Raw genomic sequence first — 20,607 nt, forward strand, 5'->3', positions numbered from 1 at the left:
AGGACCCAGAAATCTTCAGTCTCCCCTCCCACATTCCTGGTGCTACAGAGCAATAAAAACGGATCACTTCCTCATAACCCTGGCTTTCTGTTAACCATTGAAACCTACCTACATCTTTCCCTCAGTTCAGATTGTTTCATGTGCATACTTTTACAAATCAGCGAAGCCAAATTTTAAGCGCCCATAAGAGCTATTGTGCTCTCATAGCACTTGTATTTTTCCCTTCATTGTTATTTTCTTTGGCTATTCTTTTTTTTTTTTTTAAAGATTTTATTTATTTATTTGTCAGAGAGAGAGCGCGAGAGCGAGCACAGGCAGACAGAGTGGAAGGCAGAGTCAGAGGGAGAAGCAGGCTCCCTGCGGAGCAAGGAGCCCGATGTGGGACTCGATCCCAGGACGCTGGGATCATGACCTGAGCCGAAGGCAGCTGCTTAACCAACTGAGCCACCCAGGCGTCCCCTTTGGCTATTCTTTATAGTCGGCTCTATTTATAGATCCTTCTTGGTTGTAAAAATGGCCACGTTAATGACTTTTAGTGAAATGAAACAGCATGACCGTCATTTCAGGGATAAATCTTCCATGTTAAAAAGGATGTTAGACCTAATACAGGTTAAGTATGAGTTATGTATATGCGACTACCCATAAAAATACCTTCATGAAGGACTGTGGTATTTTGCACCCGGAAGGGGTGTAGGTGTCAAATTTCAGTGCTTCTAACTCTATGATTGTCTGCAAAATGAATATCTTGACATGCTTTATACATGTGAACAGCCAAATGCATATGCCTCTGATTTTAAGTCCTAACGGCTGGTCAGTGTTAAAACATTAAAATCGTAATTTAAAAAGAAGGTTATTTGAAAGTCATAGCAAAAAAAAATGTCATTGATACTCTTTTTACCTAAATGTTTTTATTGCACAGCTGGAAGGTTATGCACTACATATGGCTATAAAGACACTTCAAGCCTATAAAATATCCTTTAGATTTGAACTTCACAGGATTGTTGATCTACGGGGGATGGGCAAAGGCAGGAAATCCTAGCCCTCATTCTAAAATTCTGAATATCATAGTGGACTAGAAGAGGAACCTGTTTTCAACAGTGATACTTTGATTTAAATACTTATTCATTTGTATAATTTGGCAAACTTGTTACCTCTTTAGTTTCTGGTTGGCTTATATTTCATTCATTTGTGTTTGTAGGGGAGAAGATGGAGAAAAAGAAGAAAAAACCAAAGAAGAGAAGGGTAAACAGAAGTTGAGGCAGCTCCACACACACAGATATGGAGAGCCAGAAGTTCCTGAGTCAGCGTTCTGGAAGAAAATCATAGCATATCAACAGAAACTTCTAGTAAGATGTTTTAGAGTGAATATTTTTATTGGTAGGTTGTGAGACCATAATAATTCAGGCACAGCAAATATTCGTTGATCTTTCCTTGGGTGGCAATCAGGGGACCCAGTCAGTCCTACAAGTATGTTTTATTTGCTCACCTGAGTGTGTTCATATTTTATAATAAATGCCTACGGTCTGCTGCTCCATCACCAAACCATAAGCTGCACACATGTCCACATTACCTGAGACCGTCTGATATAGTGACGGCCAGCAGAGGGCAACCAACGTCTTCCCACAAAGACTTTAGGGCAGGTTAATAAATATACTCTGTGGGCCCTTATGTGAGGGTCTGCGGTGCATGAAAGCAAAACACGACTGTAAGGGTACAACTAGATTCATATTGCTATTCCAGAACTGGGTTCATCAGGTTTTCCTAGAACATCACCTTTTTATTAAAATCCCAGTTACAAAAACATTATAGTAGTGAGCCAGCTTCCTCCTGATAATAAGGCCTATTCAAATTTACTCTTTAAATAGAAATGAGGAAAGAAGGGAATGAAAAAAGAGAGGACATTTATGTAGTGTCCTATATATTTTGCAGAAATGCTCCCCAAATAAAATGCATATTCATATTTGAAAATCCAAGAAAGGAGGTATAGTTCTCTGTTCATATTCATACAAGATGGAATTCATAAAAATTTTCGCTGAAAGGCCTTTTAATATAATAATAGATACAGTTTTTAAAATATAATTATATATACAGTTTTTTAAGGCAGGAAAATGTTGGGAGATGAATGTGCAGAATAAACCTAGAGGAGGGGCTAACCAACAATGTCAGACCTAGAAACCAAGGCCAACATTCTTCGCAATAACACCATTTGAAAGTCAAAATCAGGGGCGCCTGGGTGGCTCAGTGGGTTAAGCTGCTGCCTTCGGCTCAGGTCATGATCCCAGGGTCCTGGGATCGAGCCCCGCATCGGGCTCTCTGCTCAGCAGGGAGCCTGCTTCCTCCTCTCTCTCTGCCTGCCTCTCTGCCTGCTTGTGATCTCTCTCTGTCAAATAAATAAATAAAATCTTTAAAAAAAAAAAAAAAAAAGAAAGTCAAAATCATATTTAATGTTTTACAGCCTTTGCAAAATCAAAAAGGGACAGGAACACAGTATATTCTAGCTCTTCACATATAAGGAAGTGGATTGTCCTCAGTAATTATATATTCTACCTCCTTTTATGTAAATAAATATTACACATTATTACATCATTTATGCAAACATATTTTAATGAATAGTTTCAACTATGTCTTCTTAAGTTATTTTTTATTTTCCCTATATCAATTAGTACAAAGTATCCCAAATGTAAACATTTTGTAGATACATCTGGATAATCACAGATTTTCAGTGTTGTGATAGTTGCCATGGTGACAGGGGCAGCATAGATGGTAGGGCAGGAGGTTGAAAGGGCTCACTGACAACCCTCCACAGCCCCAGTGGGTTCCTGAAGACTGCATTTAACCACAGGCACGCAGAGCCAGTCAGTGAGGTCTTCTTATGTCATCTGCCTCCGGGTCACGTGTTCTCTGTTTTCCTGCTTCTCTTTCCAATATGACTTTCTCTCCCCACCATTTTGCCTACACAAGACTAATCACAGCCACATTTGACCACCAGGCCCCATCCTTCAGGTCTTTGTGACCTGCCAGCTCAGATAACCAAGGCTACAGCCTCTGTGACCCAGTTCCAGCCTTCTGCAAGGAGAACCAATGTGACTAGTCTGTGGTGGGCTGCCTTAGTCTGTAAGCCATGGCAGTAAAGGTAGGGTCCTGGGTGGGAGATGACACCAGCCAAATGGGGTGTGTACATGGAGACTGATAATGGGGTACATTGTCATCTTGATAGGACCTGTCATGCGAAAGCCCCTGGCATATCCTCTTGGATGCCTCGTTGACATCTCCCACTTGATAGTAAAACAGAGACTTGATATCTCCCCATCGCCTTTTTCCTTAAACCTACTTCTCCTCTGGGTGTTTTTTCCAGTTGCTAAATGGCACCAACCATGTAATGAGTTGCTCTGACCCCAAATCCAGAAGTTACTATATCTGAGTCCTCTCTTTCTTGCCTCCCTCAAATCCAATCCAGCAGGAACTCTTCCCAGTTCTGTCTTCCAGGTATAGCCAGAGTCTGCTCCGTTCTTCCATCTGTACAGCTCCTCCTAGACCAGACCACCACCACCAGCATCATCCCCTCCTGCGCTCCCTTTGTAGCTCTGATTAGTCCCCTTGCTTCCACTCGCATCCTGTCTCCCACACAGCAACTGGAATAATCTTTCCAAATTATAATCTGGTCATATCAAGCCCTCTTCAGATCCCCTGATAGCTTGCCTGCCATCCCACCCAGAATAAAGTAATCATTCCAGTTATAATAACAAGATTAATAACTAACTTTCCCTCCATGAACTTATCCTCAGAGCAGACTTTCTGAGGAAGCTTCTGTTGTTATTGCCACTTCACAGATGATAGAAGGGATGCTGTCAGAGTGCTTAAGCGCTGATCTGCATTTGCAGCGAGCGAGTGTGCAGTGTGGCTCCAGAGGTCATAAACCAACCCACTGCATGGGAAGGAACATTACAAACTTTACCAGAAGCCTATAAGCCTATGTCCACCTCACCTCTCTGACCTCATTTGATCCTAGTCCCTCCTCTTCTCTTTCACTGTCCCCAACAACACATTCACTCTGAACTCAGAACCTTCCTCCTCCCAGCCCGTGTGCTCTCTCTCTCTCATACACTCTCTCCCCAGTCGCTTACTTTTCTTGCTTTCCCATGGTATTCAGGACTGTGCTCAAATGTCATTTCCTAAAATAAGCCTTCCCTGACCCATCTATCTAAAATAGCACCCCCATTCCAAAAGCCCTTAACCTGACGGCTTTTCCTTCAAAGCATTAGCATCCCTTGAGATTATGTTTTGTTTCATTTTATCTTCAATCTGTGGTTGTGCTTACCATCTCTATTCTCCACTGGTAGCCCAGATTTTCTTATTTGCTGTTACGTCTACAGCACCAAGAATGCTACTTGATAAAAAGTAGACTCTTGAGAAATAGTTTTGGGTAAAGGAAGGAATGCTTAAATTGTCTGCACATGTCAGTATCAATTCAGTGACCTTTTAATCATTTTTTTCACCTTCAGAACTATTTTGCTCGCAACTTTTACAACATGAGAATGTTAGCCTTATTTGTCGCATTTGCAATCAATTTCATCTTGCTCTTTTATAAGGTACGTATGTCTTTGTCATTCAGTAACCAGTACGAAACTACAGATGGATGGAATTGCATGTAGAGAGTTCACAAATCCACTAATAAGCATGTCTAAACCCATTCTAAAATGTTTTGATGAAAGAGGAACCTAAAGGTCAAACACGTCACTGACAGTCTAGTAAGGCAGTAGATTTTTTCTTCTCAACTAAGTGGGAAATGCCCCCCTCTACCCCGGCATGCCTTAGAATCCTCAAGTCTTGCTTGGATTAGAAAGCATTTTAGAGTGTGCTCTAAATTTATCATCAGTTTTTGAAAAGCTATCTTATTTTTAGCCCTTGCTTTTAGTCTTTTCACGGGACATGGGCTTCATCTCTGGCTTTTTGCTGGGTTTCCATTGGGTTTCTGGTTTGTGCCGGTATCTTAGAGGAAGCGAACTGACTCTACTTTAAATGGTTTGAATCAGGTCTCCACTTCTTCTGTGGTTGAAGGAAAGGAGCTCCCCACACGCAGTTTGAGTGAAAATGCCAAAGTCAGCACCCTAGACACTGGCTCGCCCCGAATCATCGCGGTTCACTATGTCCTGGAGGAGAGCAGTGGCTATATGGAGCCCACGCTGAGGATCCTAGCTGTTCTCCACACAGTCATTTCTTTCTTCTGCATCATCGGATACTACTGCTTGAAAGTAAGATAGTAAGGCACCAAGGTACCTGTGTGTGTCTGTGTGTGCACGTGTCTGTTGCAGGCTGGATTTCCAGGGAAGCAGACTCTGAGATGGGGAAATTACCTGCATGGGGATTATTAGGGAATGTTCTAGGAGTCAACACCTGTGGGGCAAGGGAAGGAAGCAGAGTGCAATGGAGGGACAAGTGGGGCAACCTTTCAGACATGATAGGGCACATGCGTGGGCCTCAGTCCACGAGGGTGGGATACCCCTACATGGTTGTCTTGGGTTGGGGCATTTGAGGCTTGTCTTCAGGGCTCCACATTGGCTACAGACTGTCCCAAGGGCAGGTGGCTTTGGGCCTTCTTGCTGTAGCTTTCTGTTTCATTTGGTAATCATTCCCATAATGGCCAGTTTCACCCAAACTTGACCCCACAGAAGTAACCCACCCTGTGTCCCAGCGATGCTCCTGGTGTATTAGAGTCACGGAATACGTCATGTGGAACCTGAATCATTTGAATTGTCCTTTGTTAGGAACGTATCTAAAGCCTTCATGGCAGAAATGCTTTTTATAGTTTGTTGCATTTCACCCAGAAAATAATAGAGCTCTATTCCTAGATCCCTGCCAAGAGAATAATATAATTTGGTGAATAGAACTCAAGAGTCTCTGAGTGCTCAGGGCTGCCCATTACTTTTGCAAACCTCTTTATTTTTTCCTAGCAAGACACCTTTTCATGGTAACACTTTATTTCACTGTCCCCTGCCTCTGATTGTGAAACTTCTAGAAGACTTTGAAAAACCAGAGCCTGGAGTAAAAGACTATGATGTAAAATTTTCTTCAGAAATTCCTCTCCTTTTCTTTCCTGTTTTATGGGGCAGGAGGAGGTATTCTTGAATACTTCCAGAATGTCTGCATCCTCTTCATATCTGTGCCTTGCATAAAATCTGTCCAGATGAGGCAATAAGAATATGTTCTGGAAATATTTGGGCAAACTGACAAAGATTTTTGCAGAAATTAAAGTTTATTTCAAAATGCATTTTGGACACTCTGAGCATAGAATCAGATTTCGCAAATAAAACTGCACTTGTTAGGAGCATACATTTTGGAACCTTGGTAACATTGCTATATTTTATTGTAGCTGTTTGTGTCTCTCATATATATAAGGATATATAACAAATATATTGTAATAAAAGATGTATCTTCTAATATTTAAAAATGATTTTTTTAGTGAAAATATGTGTAAAATTCTGTGTGTTTGGAAACATAGGGTTGTACATGGCATCAGTTCCATTTCTATTTTTCCTAAACCTCTAGATGTTCTTTTCTGCCTAAATATAACCAATTCATTTTCACTCGGTTTTGGTTCCTGGAAGTAACATGGGAAATATTTCTTTTTCCAAAAAGCTGTTTTGTACAGGTAGGGACCACAAGAGATACCAGTAAATCTAAACTAATTTTAACATGTTTATATTTTCAAACGTAGGTCCCATTGGTTATTTTTAAGCGAGAAAAGGAAGTAGCTCGAAAACTGGAATTTGATGGGCTTTATATTACAGAACAACCTTCAGAAGATGATATTAAAGGCCAGTGGGATAGACTTGTAATCAACACACAGTGAGTAAAGAATTTTTTGAGACATTTCTATGCTCAAAAATTTTAAGACAAAAAAAAAAAAATGCTGGAGTTCTTGCAGATTTGTCAAAAGTTTAGCACAGGTGAATAATAGTGATATTTTCAGCCAAGAAAATCAAAAGACTAAGTGCTGTCAGCTTCTTAATGGATGCCATCCATTTTTTCCCATCTGTGTTCTGAATTCCTTAATCAAAAATGGCTTTGAGTCCATTTTCACAGGAGTGATGGAACGTGACATCCATTACTCAGTGTTCAGGGAAGAGCACAGTTAGAGGTACATAACTACAGTGCAGGGTTCTGTCCTCCAAAAGCACAGAGGTGGCAGAAATTAGGGAAAGAGTTATAGCCTTAAAAGCAAAAATACTGAATTTCATACTTTTGACGTATCTATGTTGTAAGCTCGTTGTCGGTACCACCAAGCAGCAGGGTATCAAATGAGTTGAGGAGTATGACCTGTAAAACTTAAGGCAAAGAAACAAGTACTTTTTCTGTACCCTAAATATTTAGTCTTGTGAGCTCAAGACCCAAACTACTAGCTGCTGTTCCAGGTATAAATTCATCACAAAAGTGTAATTGTCCAACACTAAAAGTATTAGTGATGCAATACTTTTTGAGTAGTTTGTACTACTCAAGACTGAAATACTTTTTATTTTCACCAGTTTTGCTTATTCTTAAAAAATTAACATTTCTATAAACTCCCAAGTTCTCAAATAGGGATGGTTTCTTTGTGCATTATAAATGTTTATCAACTCTAGCTGTTTATACTAAATCAATTAAGTCTTTCCCTTTAAGTGAACTCAGCGTTAGTCAAGGTGCCAGGTACCTTGCTTAGTTTCCTTGAGGATAACTAGGGGGAATGAGACTTTTTTTTACTTCGTGGGAAAAACAATGACAGAATTTTAGGTACTTTAATTTTTAAACACAATTGACGAAAAACTGTATTTGACATTACAAATGACATATACTGACATGTAAATAAATATAACAAGCCTGCTTATGAATAAATACGTTCATATTCTTCTCTACTAAAATAGCAGCCCATAGTCTTTTTGTGATTTTGCATGTATATATTGCTAGAGTAACATTTATTTACTTATTTATTTATTTTTAAGATTTTATTTATTTATTTGACAGAGATCACAAGTAGGCAGAGAGGCAGACAGAGAGAGAGGACAAAGCAGGCTCTCTGCAGAGCAGACAGCCCGATGTGGGGCTCAATCCCAGGACCCTGGGATCATGACCTGAGCCGAAGGCAGAGGCTTTAACCCACTGAGCCACCCAGGTGCCCCTAGAGTAACATTTAAATAATATTTGATCTATCCAAAATATAGAAAAATTATGGGATAAGATGGGACATAAATTATGATTTTTGTGAATGGAAAGATCTTACATATTATTTGAAGTATGTTGTATAGTTCAAACAGTATACTGTTGCTTATTGTTTTCTTAAATGATATTATTTTACTTTTATGCTTTTGTATTTTTTAGGTCATTTCCCAACAACTACTGGGACAAATTTGTTAAAAGAAAGGTAATACTTCTCATAAAGAATGCATTCTCTGTTTCTTTCCTAGAGCACACTTCAGATTTGAATTTGATGCAGCTCATATGTAGAATGAAATATTGAGGTGTGCTTTATCTGTCAATGTCATTTCAGAGCGGCAGTGAAATTGAATATGAATTTCAAAAACTGCATGTAAAAAATACGCATGCGCTGTAGCTATAAGATAAATAAGCACTGTTTTATCTGCCTGTCCTCTGACTCCGGCGAATAAACAGTGCTCGGTCTGCACCGTGTCAGGACTTGGTGAGAATTTTCTGAGATTGTTTGGGTAACATAAATTAGCTGATGGCCATTTTCTGATAAGACAGCTATAAATCACTAGGGCTGGAATCCTGCTTTACAGAAGTCAAGTCCTTGCATGACAAGAAAGGATCGAGTTTTATTTATTTTATATAAACTTTAAAGATCTTTTTATCTTCATCACGTTTTATCCTTCTAATGCCCACTGCCTCAGAGTGTAGTGGAAAGAACACTGATACAGAGTCAGTAGTCCACTGTGGCACCTGCTAAGTCTCTGATTTTGAGTCAAGGATCATCTCTGCTTTTCCCACACAGAATTTTAATGTTAGATCAAATTTTTGAATGAAATATATGCACCATTACTTGTATGTTGTAAAATACTCTAGTGATTACATTCTAGCTCCTACTTATTCTTTGAACCTTTCTAATTGCCAAACTGACCCAGCTCACCCTCTGCTCCTTCATGGGTTCTAGCCCCAGGGGATGCTCTGTGGAGTGAACAGGCAGAAGTACCGGCCACACGAAGTGGTCTTGTTCCCTTTGATTTCACCAATTTAGTGTTACTCAGGACGGTTCTCCAGGAGCAGCTGCGAATCCTCTATTACCAGTCTCAGGGCAGATGGAGGGCTTGCACCACAAGTTTAAATCAGGTACATGATGAAACCCATTGACCTTTTTTCCCCCCTTCTAGTTGAGAGTAGTGTGTTTTTTATTTTGGTGCAAGTTTTTTGTGTGACCTGGCATTGTGAGTAGCACTGAGCTACTGCCTAAGAGCACATCCAAACTAGGCCAAACATTGAAAGACTTATTTTTAAATAATTTAAAATAGATAATTTGATCATTTTAGTCTCCTTAATTATTTAATGAAGAAGCAGCTTTAAATTGTTAAAGCACAAGTTTCTCAGAAGGAAACTGCATATTCAGGATCAGATGAACAGTAATTACAGCAGGACTATTCGTGACACTCCTGCTGTGTGCGTGCGCGCACGCACATGTGCTGCCCAGTTTGTTCTTCTGAGAACGAGGTGAGAACACAGTCCAGAGGGAACCACCACTCAGCTTATCCCAGCCAATCTGTAGTGCCAGGAGAATAACACAGAACAAGTGTTTTCATGAACCTTTGTAATCAGTGTTCGCAGACTCTTTACTCTTTCATGTTTTCATTTACTTTCATTATATACATTTAGAGAAAACTGATTTCTTTAAAAGATTTATTTATTTTAGAGAGTAAGAGAATGAGGTGGAGGAGGGGCAGAGGGAGAGAAAGCATCTCAAGCAGACTCCCCAATGAGGGCAGGGCTTGATCCCACCACCCTGAGACCACAACCTGAGCTGAAATCAAGACAGACCCTTAACTGACTGAGCCACCCAGGCACCCCTGAATTTTTTTTTTTTTTTTTTTTTTTAAAAGATTTTATTTATTTATTTGAGAGAGAATGAGTGAGAGAGAGCATGAGAGAGGAGAAGGTCAGAGGGAGAAGCAGACTCCCCAAGGAGCTGGGAGCCTGATAAGGGACTCGATCCCGAAAGTCTGGGATCATGACCTGAGCCGAAGGCAGTCGCTCAACCAACTGAGCCACCCAGGCGCCCCCCTGAATTTTATTTCTGCTAGTCCCTTCTTCCTTCCCGTTAGTGTGCTGCTTCACCCACTCTAGCATTTCTTACCTCCTTTCCCCATGTTATTTCCTCCTCTCCTTCTGCCCTTCTGTCCTACCCCCTTTACCTCTCAGAGCCGGTCCTCTCTCCTGCTCTTCTCTCCTTACTGTTTTTGTTGCCCCCACTTCCACTGTGTGGGGGACTCTCGTGGTCTGTCAGCATTGGGCCAAGAGTGGCTGTGTCGTGGAGTTGCACCCAGGGGTGAGCTGTGGGCCCATGTCTATGCACAGCTCTGAAAACAGGCCAGGTGCATGTGGCCAAGGGAGAGAGGGGCCAGAGCGATGACGGGGGTTGCTCAGAAGGGATTCAAATGGTGCCCCGGAACCTATGCTCGGACTGCACTGAAGACAGGAGGGCGGGGGAGACAAGGCTCTGGGGATTACTGAAGGGCTGCTCCACTCAGGAAACGATGGGAGTGTTGAATGGTGGGGATGATGGCATCCCGATGCCATCACTAGTGGCCCACCCTTGGTCAGCAGTGGTCTATACAGACCTTGGCCGCGAGTCAGCTCCTGCCTGATAGCTTTCTCACTCCATGTCTTGCCAAGCTTAGCAACCTTGAGCATGTTCTGTTTTCTGAGACACAACTTCTTTATCTGCAGAGTAGGATCCTAATAACAGGAAAGTTCTATACTGTGACAATCCTGTGAGGGAGAGCAAGTCAAAGTTCTTACCGTGATTCCTGGCACAAAGTAGGAATTTGGGTGAAGTTCCTTTCATTCCATCTTCTTCTACTTCTTCTCTTACATATTTGGCCTACTTTCTTCCTTTTGCATGCCTCCCTCTTGAGTAAGAAATCTTGTTCTGCTGAGGGTATTATCTAAAACGCTGTAAGCTTGCTGTGACCTTAAGCAGTGTGATCACAGACAAGGGGCCATAAACAAGAATTTCAAGTGAACTTGAACATAAGGCAAAAATATAATAAGTGTAAAAATAATTAGATATTTGTGTACACAGGCATACAAGGGGTTAGTTAATGCATGAGGTGGGTCAAGTGCTTTTATTCCTATCCCCCAGGTTATGGATAAGTACGGAGAGTTCTACGGCCGGGACAGAATCAGCGAGCTCCTAGGCATGGACAAAGCCGCTCTGGACTTCAGCGATGCCCGGGAGAAGAAGAAGCCGAAGAAAGACAGCTCCCTGTCAGCTGTGTGAGTGCAGCTTATGCCCTTTCCTATAGCTATAGACTGAAAGGAGAAGAAATTCAGACATTTCTGAAATTGCTAGTGCACTGATTTCCTTTCCCTCAATGTCTGAGGCATAGAGAGGAGGGAAACAGAAGATATACCTAAGGTCTGCTTTAAACTTGGAGGGGTTTTCAGTTATGGAATGACTGGATTTTTTTCCTACTAATTTTAGAAGGTGGCTTTTTGTTATTTACATAAAGCAAAAATAAATATTTGTGTTCTTAATTTGCTTTTTCTACTCCCTAAATGCCACTTAAGTCGAAGTTAAACTTTGACTTTTTCTGATGCTTAGTTCCTGAAAAGAGGTTAATCTTTCTTATGTTCTGGAAAAGGGATCTGTGTAGCTCTTTCATTAGAAATGTTCAAAGTTCATATTCTTTTATTATAATGTGTTTCATTTAAATAGCAAATACTCCTATGCTAGAAATATTATGCTGTCATGCTGTAACTTGAAAATTTAATTTTAAAATGAGGTGCTCCTAATACCATGCTTTTAATGGACTAATTTATTATATAACTAGAAGGATGTGAACCAGTTGAATTGAATTTGCCTGAGACTGAATTTCTCTCTCTCTCTCTCTCTCTCTCACACACACACACACACACACACACGTAGTGTGAGTGTACATATAAATATATTTTGCAAATTGGATCACCTGTAATTCTGGAATAAATGTTAAGCATACATGCTTATAAAAATGTAATTTCTTATTGTAGCCACTTAAATGATTTTAGAAGAAATGTAACAGTTACCTTTCCTTTAATATAAATCAGCCTTTCCCATTTGTATACTTACGGTCTCAGCCAACTAGGGATGTGATGATGACTTTGAAACTATAGATATGTGAGGCTCTGTAGGGCAGTACTACTTTGTCTCAGATAAATATTTTAGCATTTAAAAAAGAAAACCGGGGCGCCTGGGTGGCTCCGTGAGTTAGGCCTCTGCCTTCAGCTCAGGTTGTGATCCCAGTGTTCCGGGATCGAGCCCCACATCGGGCTCTTTGCTCCGCGGGGAGCCCATTTCCTCTCTCTCTCTGCCTGCCTCTCTGCCTACTTGTGATCTCCGCCTGTCAAATAACTAAATAAAAAATCCTAAAAAAAAAAAAAAAGAAAACCACTTTGGCTGACCTATCTTATTCAGTCATATATTTTTTATCTACCTGAAAAGTTGTTAGGGCTAGTGGGTTTTTTTTTTTTTAAGGTTTTATTTATTTATTTGACAGAGAGAGAAAGACCACAAGTAGCAGGGAGCAGGGGGAAGCAGGCTACCTGCTGAACAGAGAGCCCAATGTGGAGCTCGATCCCAGAACCCCAAAATCATAACCCAAGCCGAAGGCAGAGGCTTAACCCACTGAGCCACCCAGGTGCCCCAGGGCTAGTGGTTTTTAAAAATAATTTGAACTCATTTGAAAATCAGACAAGCAAACATATGACAAAAACTGTAAATTTAGATCCAAAATATCACCTCAGTGCTTTAAGAAAACACATGTGGGACTTAAAGACTGTTGCTGTATAGAAAATGAAGCACACTGATGGTGCTTAGAACTAAGACCCTTATGCTAGAATTTCAGATAAAACAAGAGTCAGAGTGGTGCTGAGCTTTCTACTAATATTTTCAGATCTCTGACAAACAGTGTAGAATCAACAAATTTCACTGGGTTATACACTTTTCCTGGCCATCTTTATGACCCTAGAACACAAGTCTGAAAAATGAAAGTTCAGACTGTTTTTATTGTTGGGTTTTTTTTCCAGGGTGAACAAATAGTTTCAAATGAGGGGAATTTTCCATTGTTTCACCTAGGAAATGTTTCCAAGTTTGACTCCTTGCAAAGGACCAAGAAATTAATGTGGCATAATACATTTTTTCCCTTAGGGATTAATACTTTTAAGTTGATTAATTTATCTGTGCATGCATTTATCTGCCAATCAAAAATATAGGGCTTGTCAATCAAATAAGTGGCCAGATTACCTCCTGGGGACAGAATGACAGCTAGCAGCCTGCATCTCTTTCATTTGTGTCTTCATGGGGACCTGTATCTCAAAATTCTCTAGCAAAACTCCTCAGCTTCTGGCTGAAAGTTTTCCCTGAACCACGTGCTGTGGTGAGGTGAATACATGTCCTAGCTGGCCTAGATCAGGTATGGCCCATCCCTGGGAGTGGGTCAGCCCACACAAACAGTAGGACTGCCCCCGATTGGTTAGAAAAGAGTGTCCTGCACTATGAAAAGGATATGCAGCTTCATGAAATTGATAACAATCTTGTCATCCTAATGTTTGATAGGGATGAAAAATGAGAATGGTGTTTTAAATAAGTAAGAAACTGATACATTCAGGCATCCTGATAGAAATACTTATTATTTTATTTTTTTAGGTTGCTTTCATGGAAAATAATCATGCCACTGAGCATTTTACCACATTAAGAAAATATAGTCTTATATTGAAAGCCATTGTAAATATTCACAGAACTTTTAAAAATATTCTTTAGCAGGGGCACCTGGGTGGCTCAGTCAGTTGAGCATCAGACTCTTGGTTTTGGCTCAGGTCATGATCTCAGGGTTGTGGGTTGGAGCACGTTGTAGGGCTCCACGCACAGCAGGGAGTCTGCTGGAAATTCTATCTCCCTCTGCCCCTCCCTCCACTCTGTCTCTCTCTAAAATACCTTTTAAAAATCTTTATTAAAAAATGTTATTTAGTAATAAAATTGATTCCTTAACTTTTGAGGGTGAAGTCTCCTAAGAAGTCAGCTTTGATTAGCCATGATCGATCCTACCACTTGTAATAAAAGATTGGCATTTTTCAATGAGTAAAGTAATCAAAGATTAAGACAATAAGTCTAGAGAAGCCTTTATGTAATAATGCTAATATGATATTGCGTTATATCAAATACCTGGCATATTGGAAAGGTGAACAAAGTGACACTTTTTAACCCATAAATCAGTGGGAAGTTTTGAAAAAAATGAAAATTAGAAAGTGTGTTTTAATTAAAACGTATTTAATCTGCAAAGACCATGAATACTTATGTTAAGATTTATTCTCTCAACATGTGCTTACTGAGACATATTCCATGTATGATATAATGTGCTTGGTTGGCTAGGGAGCTCACAGACTAGGGAGAGAGGCATAAATGTACATACATAGATACCTATGTACCCACAATCACAAAACAATGTGGGAAATCATACTAAGTCTAAGCCTACAAGATGCTTTGGGAACCAAGGGGAAGAGGTGAATCCCTTCTCGAGTAGAGAGGCTTTTGAAAACAAAAGGAAACAAACAAGATGAAAAAGCCCTTTCATTGCTAAACTAAGTATAGTTGTAAAATGAATATGCCTCTTCATGCAAGTGTTTATCAGTGTAAGTAAAAATTATTTTGTTGGAATGTGTTTACCAATGTATAATGAAAGCTAGTGAGGATACTTGATGTATACACTGGTTAATTTAGCAGTTTCCAGAGATCATTCTCACATAAATGAGTTTATCTTATATTTAATGTAGGACAAGAAAGCACTTCATGTACATACCTACAAATTCTTCTTTTTTGTCTTTCCAGATTGAACTCTATCGATGTGAAGTATCAGATGTGGAAACTCGGAGTCGTCTTCACTGACAACGTAAGCCCTCCTTCATTTCCATAAAGTAAACCACACTCACATTAGAGGAGTCTGCTGGGCTCCTGCAGAGTGATCAACAGTTACTTAAGAAAGCTAACCAAATATCAATTCATTTAATACAGATCATTACTTGACAATGACCCAGGGAAATACATGGTTAATTAGCTGATCCGTCATCCCATTTCTTTCAATAGCCAGAAGATTAACATGAAAATATATTTACATAAGAAAAAGAAACTGCGATGGCAAATTCATGTGTATTTTCATTTAGGTTTTAGTTGGACAATGGCATACTTCAAAGCTTTCTAGACGTTGAAACGAAAGTTCTAAGTAAATAAAATTTTAAAACACTGATAAATTTTTTTCTCCAATTAAGTATGTTAAATTATTATATTTTTTATTCTTGATCGATCCTTTTCTCAAAGAGCCTAGGAGCCTATAAACTAAAACTTAGGGCCCAAGTATATGTCCAAATATAGGGAACAAAAATCCCCTAGTACTAAGCCACTAGCTGTCAGCTCAGTCACATTTTATTACCATGGCTTGCTCCACAGCCTGACATTTTTGACTTTTAGAATTTTCAGTTTAAGATTTTATTTATTTATTTGACAGAGAGATAGAGAGCACAAGTAGACATAGTGGCAGGGAGAAGGAGAGGGAGAAGCAGGCTCCCCACCGAGCAGGGAGCCTGATGCGGGGCTCGATCCCAGGACCCTGGGATCATGACCTGATCTGAAGGCAGCCACTCAACTGACTGAGCCACCCAAGCGCCCCTAGAATTTTCAGTTTAAAAATTGTTACCATCACCTGTTTTTATGCTTCCATTTGCTTTCTATGGGAAGTTGCTGGAGATGGTCCTGAAACTCTGCTGGATGGATCAACTATACTTTTGCCCTGGGGTCTCAGCTCATCCCCTCCTGCTGGCTCATAATCCTCTTACCATCCTCACACACCTATGAAGGGGAATGTACAAACATATCCAAAAGCTTAGTCCTAGACCTTACACTGTTTTTGCTTCTGTGCCTTCTCCCTTGGACATCTCATTTAGTCTCAAAATGTCACTCTAATTGTCATTTACTTTTACAGTGAACATTAGTTCTATTCTCCTGAAGGCCCATGACACCCCCCAAATTCTCCTGCCTCTATCACCACCCAGCGATGGGCCTAGAACTCGGAGTCTCTTGGAGAACTCTCCAAAGAGCCCCAAAACAAGTGTTTTAAGTATGGAAGCATCTCCCGTGAGTAAAAAGACCAACTCACCTCCAGCACTGGTGTTTTCCATTCAAGTAGCCCTGCCATCTTGGCCTCTGGAGGTCTGTCCTTCTTCACCCGCTCATATGCCACAGTACTTGCATTGTGTGTAATACTCCCTTGCCCTGCAGTTCTCGTCCAGAGAATCGGGGCATGGGCAGATTTCTTCCTGATATATTACTATGATACATCATTCATCTTCCTGAAGATTCATGGCTTCTCTTTGGCCAGTCACCCTTCAACATGTCTTTATTCTTCACAGTGCAGTTTCTATCTGAAACACAGCTGAGGTTACTGGATGCAGTACAAGATTCCTAGTTAAATTTAAATTTCAGATAACTAAATGTAGACATCCCAAATACTGCAAGGGACATAAACTAAAAATTATTTATTCTTGGGGCATCTGGCTGGCCCAGTCAGTAGAACACATGACTCCTGATCTTGGGGTTGTTTGAGCCCCACACTAGGGTGTGGAGAGTACTTAAAAATAAAACCTTCTCTCTTAAATAAGTGACTAAAATCTTAAAGAACAGTAATAATAAAAGTTAATTCTTTACCTGACGTTCTGCTGTAACTTGGCAGCCTGTGTTTTTATTTGCTAAATCTGGCTGTCTAAGCAGAGCCCAAGTGTAGTCTACACACGTATCCTTGGCTCAGTTTATCACATGTATTAGGCACCTCACTCATCTTGTGCACACAAATTTGTCCTTGCTCCTCACCCTTTGCATTTCTTAATAGCCTGCTAGATGTGTCCATCCAGATGTCCCATGACGAATGTATCTCCCCTCCCCCTTCCACTAAATGCAGTCCCCTATCTGCCATTTCCTCTTTCTCTCAGTATCTTAATCTTCTACACTCAAATGACCAGCTTAGTCTCCTCTTTTTCCTTCAACTTATACATTTAATTATGTTAATAATCGTATTTTTTGTCCTCAGTGATTCTCCCTTTTGCCCTGGCCAGTTCTGCTGCTAGTCATGGCTCTCAAAACCTCACCCACCTGTGGGGTCAGCCAGTGGTGTCCCAACATGGCTTTGCCACTTACACCTTCTTTTAGGAGGGAGCTTGACCTGAGTGAGCTCACTTTTCCTCATTTGTAAGTTTGGAGCTAAAACTGCCTCCTTACCAGGGATCTTGCTAGAATAAAATGGGGACTGTATGTGCAAATATATGGGGCAGTGACCAGCACCTGGTAGGTGCTCAAGACATGTTCATAAGATGCTGCTTTTCATACACCATTATTCTGTACAATGCTCCAGGGGCTCCTATAGGCCAAAAGATGTGCCCGCACCCCTCACCTGGGCTTAAAGCCTTCCAACCCTGGGGTATATTTCCAGACTCATCTTCTGAAACGCTGCCAAACCAAACTGAGCACATTCTGCATAGTCTTATCTCAGTGTCTGTTTTCAAATACTATTTTCTTTTTTTTCAGCCTGATTTCTAACATAAGCCCCAAGCTGCCCAGAAAAACTATGTACCACCTCAGCCCCCTGTTTGTTCTAAGGTTTAAGATATACTCTGGTCAAAATGGAGGTTTCCACCCCTTCCCAAAATAGGTAGTTCCCAACCCTACTGGCAAAAACATAACTTTTGCCCAAGAGACTCTAATCCAAAAAGTAAGCATGATCACAGTATCTTTTCCTCTACTTTATTCATTCCCCTCCCCTCAAAAAGCATATACATTTTCTAGCCTCTGAAAAGTTAATCCCTTACATTGACTGTAATCAGAATCTCTACAGAGAGAACCACTTGTATCAGGAGATCTGCGTTTTCTGCTCAACATATTTTAGGTCACATAAAGTGAGATGCTTGATTAAGAATATGCCATGATATGATATTCTCAATAGATGATGAGAAAACATTTGACAAAGTACAGCATCCTTTCTTGATCAAAACTCTTTACAGTATAGGGATAGAGGGTATATACCTCAATTTCATCAAAGCCTTCTATAAAAAACCTACAGTGAATATCATTCTCAAGGGGAATAACTGAGAGTTTTTCCCATAAGGTCAGGAACACAGCAAGGATGTCCACTATCACCACTGCTATTCAACATAGTACTAGAAATCCTAGCCTTGGTAATCAGACAACAAAAATAAAAGGCAACCAAATCAGCAAAGAAGTAGTCAAACTCTCGCTCTTTGCAGGTGTTATGATACTTTATGTGGAAAACCCAAGACTCCACTCCAAAACCACTAGACTTCATACAGGAATTCAGTAAAGTGTTAGGATATAAAATCAAAGCACAAAAATCAGTTGCATTTCTATACCCAACAACAAGACAGAAGAAAGAGAAATTAAGGAGTCAATCCCATTTACAATTGCACCCAAAACCATAAGGTACCTAGAAATAAATCTAACCAAAGAGGCAAAGAATCTGTATTCAGAAAACTATAAAGTATTCATGAAAGAAATTAAGGAAAACACAAAGAAACAGAAAGATGTTCCATGCTCATGGACTAGAAGAACAAATATTGTGAAAATGTCTATGCTACCTACAGCAATCTATACATTTAACACAGTCCCTATCAAAATACCATCAATTTTTTCCAAAGAAATGGAACAAATAATCCTAAAATTTATATGGAACCAGAAAAGACCCTGAATAACCAGAGGAATGTTGAAAAGGCCAGAGTTGGTGGCACTGCAATTCCAGACTTCAAGCTCTATTACAAAGCTGTCATCATCACAAAAGTATGGTACTAGCACAAAAACAGACACATAGATCACTGGAACATAATAGAGAACCCAGAAATGGACCCTCAGCTCCCAGAAATGGACCCTTAGCTCTATGGTCAACTAATCTTTGACAAAGCAGGCATGAATGTACAATGGAAAAAACACAGTCTCTTCAACAAATGGTGTTGGGAAAATTGGACAGCCACATGCAGAAAAATGAATGGACCATTTCTTTACAGCACACACGAAAACAGACTCAAAATGGTTGAAAGACCTCAGTGTGAGGCAGGAGTCCATCAAAATCCTTGAGAACATAGGCAGCAACCTATGTTCAACCTCAGCTGCAGAACATAGGCAGCAACCTATCTTCAACCTCAGCTGCAGCAGCTTCTTCTTAGAAACACAGCCAAAGGCAAGGGAAGTGAGGGCAAAAATGGACTATTGGGACTTCATCAAGATCAAAAGCTTTTACACAGCAAAGGAAAGAGTCAACAAAACCAAAAGAAAACTGACAGAATGGGAGAGGATGTTTGCAAATGACCATCAGATAAAGGGCTAGTATCCAAAATCAATAAAGAGCATATCAAACTCAACACCCAAAGAACATATCATCCAACTAAGAAAAGGGCAGAATAGATGAACATTTCTCTAAAGATGACATCCAAATTGTCAACAGACACATGAAAAAGTGCTCAACATCACTTGGCATCAAGGAAAAACAAATCAAAACCACAGTGAGATACCACCTCACAACAGTCAGAACGGCTAAAATTAACAAGTCAAGAAATGACAGATGTTGGTGAGGCTGCCAAGAAAGGGGAACCTCCTGCACTGTTGGTGGGAATGAAAGCTGGTGCAGTCACTCTAGAAAACAGTATGGAGGTTCCTCAAAAAGTTGAAAATAGAGCTATTCTACAACCCAGCAATCGCTCTACTGGGTATTTACCCTAAAGATACAAATGTAATGATTCGAAGGGGCACGTGCACCCGAGTGTTTACAGCAGGAATGTCCACAATAGCCAAACTATGGAAAGAACCTAGATGTCCATCAATGGATGAATGGATAAAGAAGCTGTGGTATATATATACAATGGAATACTATGCAGCCATCAATTTGCAATGATGTGGATGAAACTAGAGGGTATTATGCTAAGCTGAAATAAGTCCATCAGAGAAAGACAATTATCATATGATCTGAGGAATTTGAGAGAGAGGATGGGGTATCCTAGGGGGTAGGGAGGGAAAAAAATGAAACGAGATGGGATCAGGAGGGAGACAAACCGTAAGAGACTCTTAATCTCACAAAACAAATTGAGGGTTGCTGGGTGGGTGAGGGGGTAGGGATCGGGTGGCTTAGTGATGGACACTGGGGAGAGTATGTGATACGGTGGGTGCTGTGAAGTGTGTAAGCCTGATAATTCACAGACCTGTACCCCTGGGGCAAATAACAACATTATATGTTAATAGAAAAAAGACATCATATATAATCTAACTAGTAGGTTTCAACAAACACTGATTTAGTTAAGAAAATGAAAAATAGAGAAGGGAAGTTGGTT

The 20,607-nt window shown here is 40.3% G+C and overlaps 1 protein-coding gene and 1 long non-coding RNA gene across 8 annotated transcripts in view; one reads left to right on the forward strand and one right to left on the reverse strand.

Moving 5' to 3' along the window:
- RYR2 (ryanodine receptor 2) overlaps nucleotides 1–20,607 on the forward strand; it is a 738,653-nt gene that overhangs the window by 697,019 nt on the left and 21,027 nt on the right. For all 7 annotated transcript variants that reach the window (XM_045087357.1, XM_045087359.1, XM_045087360.1 and 4 more), the window contains 7 exons: nucleotides 1,199–1,346; nucleotides 4,503–4,589; nucleotides 5,034–5,252; nucleotides 6,716–6,846; nucleotides 8,353–8,395; nucleotides 11,342–11,475; nucleotides 15,062–15,122. In XM_045087357.1, coding sequence (XP_044943292.1) covers nucleotides 1,199–1,346; nucleotides 4,503–4,589; nucleotides 5,034–5,252; nucleotides 6,716–6,846; nucleotides 8,353–8,395; nucleotides 11,342–11,475; nucleotides 15,062–15,122 — 823 coding nt within the window. The remainder of the gene's footprint in view (nucleotides 1–1,198; nucleotides 1,347–4,502; nucleotides 4,590–5,033; nucleotides 5,253–6,715; nucleotides 6,847–8,352; nucleotides 8,396–11,341; nucleotides 11,476–15,061; nucleotides 15,123–20,607) is intronic.
- Nucleotides 10,224–16,812, reverse strand: LOC106003932. The gene is made up of 3 exons (XR_006608793.1): nucleotides 16,383–16,812; nucleotides 15,033–15,184; nucleotides 10,224–11,170 (listed from the first exon to the last, which is right to left on the reverse strand). It is a non-coding gene; the product is annotated as an uncharacterized LOC106003932 (long non-coding RNA).

This window comes from Mustela putorius, unplaced genomic scaffold (genome assembly GCF_011764305.1).
Source record: "Mustela putorius furo isolate JIRA1106 unplaced genomic scaffold, ASM1176430v1.1 tig00001118_pilon_pilon_pilon, whole genome shotgun sequence".
In the NCBI taxonomy this organism is placed as follows: domain Eukaryota; kingdom Metazoa; phylum Chordata; class Mammalia; order Carnivora; family Mustelidae; genus Mustela; species Mustela putorius.